Below are 8,183 nucleotides of genomic sequence, written 5' to 3' on the forward strand. Positions count from 1 at the left end.
ACCACATCTACTCTGTCTGCAAGCTGCCCGCTCGCTCCGACAATACACTGTCTCTCACTCTCACAATGCACAAAGTGTCAGTCACCCCTGAAATGGTCTGAATTCCTAGTGCGGCCCCTATTTCAGCAGCAGTTAATACCATTTGCTGTTTTGTTTAACCCACATTTGAGTTTGGAGCTGACATGACTGTGCAGAGCACACTGCACGTCTGCTTGATTCACCACACCGCTTCGTGTGTAAGTCTCTGAAGTGACAGAAAAGGGATAAATGTCACCCCCATCAGCATAAGCAGTCAAACATGGCCTTTGGCTATAGGAGCCCGGCTGGAGCCCGGCTGACCCAGGCTAGAATTCTGAATGGGAATCCAGAAGGGCACACATTATTTAGTCAACCAAATAATTCCCCTTTAGAAACATTTTTGTCACTCAGTTGGATTTGGGATTAATCCCTAGCTCAATAATTGTTTTCTTGTATTTTCTTCACGGTGCTGAAAAAAACAGTAATGCCACAGTTTAAATGTAAAAAAATGCTTCTGAGAATGTGTTGTGGTGGGTTTTCAGTCAGTGTGTGACGGGGGTTTCAGTGTGCTCCTCACATATATCTCGTGTACACGTACCGTGGATGACATCATGAGTGCGAGTGTTCAAGTTTCTTAAGTTGACCACAAGAACATCTGCATCCTGACAGACACAGAGTGAAACAACAGTCACATAACGTTGTCACAGTGGAAGCCAACTGTTAAAACCCCATAAGGAAGGCAGTTTAGAATATTCCACACTCCACCGTCGTTTGATATAGAGACAGAGAGTTTAAGACAGACACAGAAGACATCCGATGTTGACTGTAACAGTTTATTCAGTGATGGAGTGTCATTACACTGATAACTCTATCCAAAATGAAAAATGGCGTCTCTCAGATCTACGTACATATTTACAACAAAGTGCTTTGATTTCTATCCACATACTCGCTGTCAGAACAGCTGAATGTACCACACTACAAAAAGCATACATATACATGATAAAGCAATGCTAATTATTGGTCAAACGCGATACTAAGATGAACGAGATGGTTAGCTGTTGAACCATTTTGCACACAGATTAAATGAGCTTTATGGAATTGCAATACAGCAAATGACTGATTGATAGAAACACATCATGTTTGTTATGCACCAATCCATAATGAATAGTGCAGGAATGACAGTCTACACAGCAGAGGGGGGTTCCAATATGACAATATTAGCATTAAGTTTTGTTAGCATAGTGATGCATTTTTCTAAATGACTTTTTCCACCATTTTCCCCTGGTTTTGAATACAAGTGTTGCATGGGAGGCTATACGAAGTGCAATTACTCCCATTGTTAGAGACATTAACTATTTGTACATGCATACCTATTATCAATGCAATGTCAAGAATTTTGGTTCTACTTATCGACCAATTACATTTATCAACACAGATCTTAAAATGTATGCCAATATATATCTATATACGGATGAATAGGGGTGAGCCTTATAGATTTGATTAGACAGTTTGTTCAGACTAGTACACTCTGGAGTGTACTGCTGGATGCAATGCATTTGTAACACATGAAAATATATTTAAACATCCCCATTTCCCCTGTTTTACAATAACGTTGAGGAATCAAAGTTCAACACAAGCATATTTTCAGCTAAACAAGATTCGGTTTGTTTCATGTCGCAGAAATAGGTTTTGTTACAATTTGCCACGACTAAGACCAAAACGTGCTGGTGAATAGACTACAAATCATATTTGACATTGTAAACAAATCAAAATAACCCTTGCTGCGAGGATGAAAGCGGAGGAAACATTCTGTATTCAGCTCAGACTATAATACTGTAAAACCTTGTAAACAATATGTACTTGTATGTGAGGCATCATGGTCATATTTTGGCTACTTCTGTGTGCAGCAAGCCGGGTCTCCCAGTGCTGCTGTTGTGTTGTCAGGTCGGTGTGGTTTAAAGGAATGGTAAGTTAAGTCCTACTAGGACCCTGAGGTTGAGAGTGTCCCCTGTGGACCCCTATAGCCCTGGACTGGTCCTGCTGGGGGCCCCTGGTCACCGTGGTGGCAGCCACATGCAAGACGCTGTAGCTGGAGACAGACAGTCAGACAGTCATGCTCAGTATGGTGGGGGCTGCTATGCCCCACTTGTGATGTGAGGGGGAAGGGGTGGGTGGGGGTGGGGGTGGGGTGGGGTGGTAGGAGAGGGAGGGAGGCCGACGGCTCGATGAAATTTGCATTGTCCTTGTATTTCTGTCTCAGGGAATGCTATTCATCAAAGGCCGGCCCAGAGTAGGAGGTGCACACCAGATGGGTGTTTTTACCCAGCTTAATTTCTCCACAGCTTTTTGCATTTATCACTCTGACACTAATTTGCCGGAGCCCATCTGTGAGTTGTCTAGGCCAGTTTCTAGCTCTCTTTCTAAAATATGAAAAAGTAAAATAAAATGAGCCTAGAAGTATTCTAATAAAAAACACAAGTATTAAATAAATAATCGGAAATGCTGGTTAGGTTTCTGTCAAGGGTGTCCCTTTCCAACCTTTTGCTTTTTTAAAAACATTTTTATGTAATTAAATAAATATTTTATTTACACTTAAATGCACCTGAATGATTGATACATACTGTACTTTCAAACATTACATCTTTGAAAAGGTATAACTCAGCAGTATCAAATAATTTTGCTGGTACATATTTTTTTCAGATGCATGATCTAATATACAGCACAATAGAATGACTAAAACTCATAGGATCAGTTCCACAGTGAGCTGTTACCTTAGTCCTGAGTCCAGTTTTAGGCTGCTGGTGTTGAATTCAGTATTGGTTCCATTACACTGTACGGTACTGTAGGTTTGTTGAGTAATACTATTATAACCAGACAGAACATGGGATATATTGTACTGTATCATGTACATAATCAAGAGGTGAAATACCCTTTCAACTGGTGAACCAAGACATTTTTGCTGAATCTGTATTTGTAATTTCACCTGTTTCATCCCTGAATACTGATTTGTTCAGGAATGGTTTGCCGTACTTTGTCTATGTAAACCAATATCAGTGTGTATTAACAGTACAGAATACTGGCGATCACTTTTTTAATACTAGGACACATGCAGTATGTCTAAAACCTCGATTGCAGTTCACTTTTAGATGGAGGTTGGATGTTGTTGTTTCTGGATTATTTACCGTTCAAATGGTATCCTTCCAATATTTCTAAAGGAACTCCTACTTATATGTAACAGAAGAAATGTATCAGTGTTGTTGTATGGATTCTTAAAGGCCTCTGTTCGTAGTAGAACCATCTCTCTTTTTTTTCTTTTTTCTTTTTTTTAACCTTCATCTATCTTCTCCTACCATTGAAAACTACGAAGGAAGCCACCTTCCAGTTCAGAAACAAGATACCTGATTTTATTTTTGTTCGTTTTTTTGCTAATGAAGACATTGTACTGTAAAGGTGCAGTTCTCTCATCACAAGGAACTGAAAACACTGTCGCTCATAAACAAGCATTGGTTCCTTCAGGCGTTTCCTGGGGGGAGGGACTGAAGAGGAACACAACACAAAACCCAATCCTGTTCTCGTCATGATCCCTATACCACACAGTCATTAAGACACAACCCTAAACAGTGCATCTTGGTCTGAAAACAAACTCCCAGTGTATCCCCCATGGTCCCATCACATATCCCCTGTCTCCTGCCTCTCCATGGCCTGCTCCAGAGACACACTGCAACGTGTGGGGCAGCCTCTGTTAAAGGATGCTGACTGGCTCTGACAAGGTCGGTCTGACGAGGGATTAGCATCAGTTTATATAAGATAAGAACTGCAGGAAGGGTTTTGGTGCTGCTTTCTGGCTGGCTCTTCGGCAGCTGCTGGTGGAGAGTAAGCAAATAACACTGGTCCTTTTCACCACAGTGCCAAAGCCAGGCGATGTAATTAATGAGGATAGAGGGATAAAAAGAAGAAAGGTCACATGTTGGGATGGAGAGAGAAAGGGGGGTCCGTCTCACTCTCTCTCTCTCTCTGTCACCTCGTTCCCCCCGACGGTTGTTTGAAAGAGAGATAGAAGAGGAGAGGAGAGGTGGCGTGCATCTCATCCCCAGATCAGGGCAGATGAATGAGGCAGGGGCAGAAGGACCTCTAGACAAAACGATCCCTGAGAGAGTCAATGGAGGGACAGCTGGCAGACAGATTCTCCTCCATTCACCGCTGAATCGGCCCTGATCAGGCAGCTGCAGCCAGACTGCAGACATGACATGCATTTTACTGAGCTGGTGGGTGTGTGGATGGCCGTGTCCTCATCTACCCCTGAATACACTACCCCCCTCTCCACTACCCCGGCTGGCAGACGCTTGCTCAATAGAGCTCAAACACACACACACACACACACTCACTCACATATACACACTCACTCCGACCCCGGCACAAAGGCTGCTGCCTGCACGGACAGATGTACAGCTCCCTGAAAGAAAAGCTTCTCCTCACCCCCCATCACCGACCCCCTGGCCCCTCTTTCACTTCCCCTCTCTCCCTTCCTGTTCCCCCTCCACTACTCAGCCCCACACTCTAACCACCAAACCACCGCTACGGTCAGCCTCAACTGTCTGGAATGAATCAGGCACACACACAAGGCTTGTGTTTACGTAATACTCCATGTCTTGGAGTCTGCAGTATTAGCGAGGCGATGAAAGTGCTGTTATCTAATTACAGATTATTAAATTAATTATGGCCGGCTCCTTGGCACTTGTCTGCAGCAGATTTCTCTCTTGGCAAGAGCCTCTACTTTAACTGATGCTACTGTAAAAGCCTGATGACAAGTGCTGCAGATTCCTATTAGCTGAAACATAAGGACTATCTATGCCTCACATGATCTCCCTTTTTACCCTTTGATATTTAGAGATAATTTGTTGATAACATGAATAAATCAGGAATGAGGCTACTTTGTCAATTTGAAAATGTGAATCTGCAGTTGTTGCCTTCATTCTGGTTGATTATGTCAGAACATATCTGTAATGGTGCTTCATATACAACAAATGCACGTGAAAGACATGGCAATGCTCCATGCTCCTATTAATACTGAAAACAATAAATACTGAATAGGTTTACTGTTGAAAGCACTCTTATCCCTCTACTAGGAACATATCTGTTCAGAGTCTGCTCTGCTGTTTGTTCCTGGTCTCCTGTTCGGTGCCTGGATATTTTAACTTTGATAAAAGGCTTGGAGTGAGAAACATTTCACTGTTTGTACACCAAACCATCAGGATGTGGCATACTGGGAAAAGAAAAGCAATAGCACTTACGGACTTGATTGAGAGAACACAAAAAGGAAGTGTCCAAGCTCGGGGTGGGGAAAAATAAATAATATAAGCAAAAAACCACAGGCTTTTATGAATGAAGGTCAGTAGATCTTGAACACCAGGTCAGAGATACTGGGCACCAGCAAGTCCCCGGATATCATCTCATTCACTTCTGGGGTGCAGTAGTCAGGGAAATCGAAGTGGGATCCTGAGTTGGTGTGAAACGCAGCATCAAAGTCTTTGTCCAGAGTGGCGCAATCCATAGGCATGCTGTCGAAGTTGGCGTTGGAGATGATATGCAAGATTTCCTCATCCAGCTCCTCGTCGGAGGAGGCCGACGACACGAATGAGGAGGAGCTGGTGGAGGTGGGGGTGGAGGAGCGGCCGGTGGAGGAGAGGGGCGTACGGGACTCCGATGAAGAGGACACCCTGGGGGACGACTCTGGGAGTCTCTGGGGTACAGGAGACCCAGAGGAGAGGCCCACAGGGAGGTTGGAGGTGGGCGGGTGGGAGGTGGTGGTGGGCAATTTGACTCTGAGCTGGGCTGTGAGATGAGGTTGCTGCTGCCCAGGGGTCATGGCAGCCTGCTGGTGGTGGAAGACGTCCAAGGCTGGCCTCTGCCCTCCTGGCTGGCTTGCTCCCTGACTGGCCATCTCTACATCCACTGTGTCATCATCGCTGATGCCCTCGTCGTAACCTTTGAACTTATTGCCGTGGAAGCTGGCTCTGTGTTTGGAGGAAGGCGTTCGGACCTTGAGCCCTTTGCTGGTGGCTGTGGAGGATGCAGAAGCGGATGCACGACCACCCGTGTGGGACTTGCCTGTCTTCAGGGGGACCTTTTCCCCGACCCGCACGGGCATGGAGCTCTTGCTCTTCTTCCGGGGCCGGTACTTGTAGTCGGGGTAGTCGGCCATGTGCTTTAGCCGAAGTCTCTCTGCTTCTTTGATGAAGGGGATCTTCTCGTAGTCGGGGAGGAGTTTCCAGCGCTTGCCAAGGCGTTTGGAGATCTCTGCGTTATGCATATCTGGCCACTGCTCCATGATCTTCCGTCTCTCGATTTGCGACCAGACCATGAATGCATTCATGGGCCGCTTGATGTGACCCGTGGGAGTCTTGCACCAGTTGGGGTCTTTGTTGGAGGGTGACGGTCCAAAAACCTCCTCCCCTTCATCTGCTCCCAGTCCTACGAAAACCTCTTGGCTCAAATCACTGTCCATAACTGCTAAGTATTTGTGTCCCCTTTGCTGTACCATGATGGAGGATGATGCTCTACTCAGACTGACGGCTGGAGTCATCCATAATCACATAGACACTCTAAGTTGTTACTGCAACGTTTCCTCTTCCTGTACCACCAAAGGAAAAAGACAAGTCATAAGTATCACCATCAAGGGTATCGCTCAGCTGACAGCATGACTGTAAATGTCACATAAATCTACACTTCTGTTTTTCCTTTCATTTTCAATTGTTACATACAGTATGGTCAGTGCAATATGTAACACGAAGGCTGTGTTTAGACAGGCAGCCCAGTTCAGATCTTTTTTCACTAATTGGTCTTTTGACCAATCACTTCAGATAATTTTCAGAGCTGATCTGATTGGTCAAAAGTGGGCTGCCTGTCTAAACGCAGCCTTAGATTTAGAAAAAAGATGCCCATAACCCATCTGCTTTTAGAGGTGCAAACTAACACATCCTATACAAATCCCAGAGCACAAAAATCATCTCCAACATTACTCACAACATTACTCACAAGTTAATGAATAACACCACTACCATCACTGGCTGGAAATGTGACCACTAGGACAAACACTAAAACACTCACCAGAAATTCTGTAGGACTCTGCTTCAGTACCCTTGCCTCAGGACCTAGATGCTGAGTGTCTGAAAAGAAGCCGGCTCCCTCTCCATATGTAGAGAATGGGCTGGCTCTGATGATGCAGTGTTGAGCTGAACCAGGTGGGCTTGCTGTGGAGCAGAGAGGAAATTAGTGCTAGAGTTGAACGTCTGGCTGTTTCTACAGTACCAAGCTGTCCCAGGCTGGCTGCATGCAGACTCTCTTTGAGTCTTTGTCTCTGTCTCTGTCTGTCTGTTTGTCTCTCTCTGTCTCTCTCTCTACTCTCGTTCCTTGTCTACTGTTCTCTCTAACCTATTCCCTCTTTGTAGGGACTGCCCCCCTGTCTGCTACTCTATAAACCTCCCAGTAGACAGCTCAACCTCCTCTGGCACAAACTCCTCCCCCTCCACCCACCACTCCGTGCAGCGGCTCAGTGTGTGTGTCTGTCTGTGTGTGCGTGTGTGTGTGCGTGTGTGTCTGTGTGTGTGTGTAAGAGCAGAACGTCTCCATACAGTGAGGCACAGGCACAGTGACAGAACAGGGAACCTGAGAGAGGGAGTTGAAATGTTAAACGAGGGGGCGTTAAATGTTTAAAATGTTAAGTGCAGTTTTAAAGAAGCTTGGAGTGTATCCTGCAAGACGGTGTCTGTCTGCATGTTTAAATCACAGTTACATAACTGAGAAGTGCTCTGTGTTATGAATCTGTTGACCAGTAAACTGTGTGGGTTAAAGAAGTGTGCATGTTGAATCGTGCCTACACACTCTCAGCATTAAAAGGTCAAAGTTCACTGTTTGAAGACAAGCTGTATATTTGCAGTATGTTTCCCTGTTAAAATGTATAGTGACTGCAACATGTCTGCAAAATACAATAACTAAATTAATTGTATCATAAATAGGTAAGTTGATAAATTGATATGTGATGCAGAAATAGATCAAGTAAGTAATGAATTGATTTATAAAGACAGACCAGACCTTTTCCACAGATACTGATGCAGGTGATATTTTCCTTCTCAGCATTTCTGAGAACCCATACATTTGATGGGCTT

At 44.7% G+C, this 8,183-nt stretch overlaps 1 protein-coding gene across 1 annotated transcript; it reads right to left on the reverse strand.

Annotated features, from left to right (window-relative positions):
- Positions 1-837: 837 nt before the first annotated feature.
- LOC109902207 (transcription factor SOX-4) lies at positions 838-7,524 on the reverse strand. Its single transcript, XM_020498413.2, has 2 exons — positions 7,126-7,524; positions 838-6,649 (listed from the first exon to the last, which is right to left on the reverse strand). Exon 2 carries the CDS (start codon positions 6,599-6,601, stop codon positions 5,408-5,410), a length of 1,194 nt encoding a protein of 397 aa, XP_020354002.1. The 5' UTR covers positions 6,602-6,649; positions 7,126-7,524; the 3' UTR covers positions 838-5,407.
- Positions 7,525-8,183: the final 659 nt, after the last annotated feature.

The sequence above is a fragment of the Oncorhynchus kisutch genome, linkage group LG1 (genome assembly GCF_002021735.2).
Source record: "Oncorhynchus kisutch isolate 150728-3 linkage group LG1, Okis_V2, whole genome shotgun sequence".
Lineage (NCBI taxonomy): Eukaryota > Metazoa > Chordata > Actinopteri > Salmoniformes > Salmonidae > Oncorhynchus > Oncorhynchus kisutch.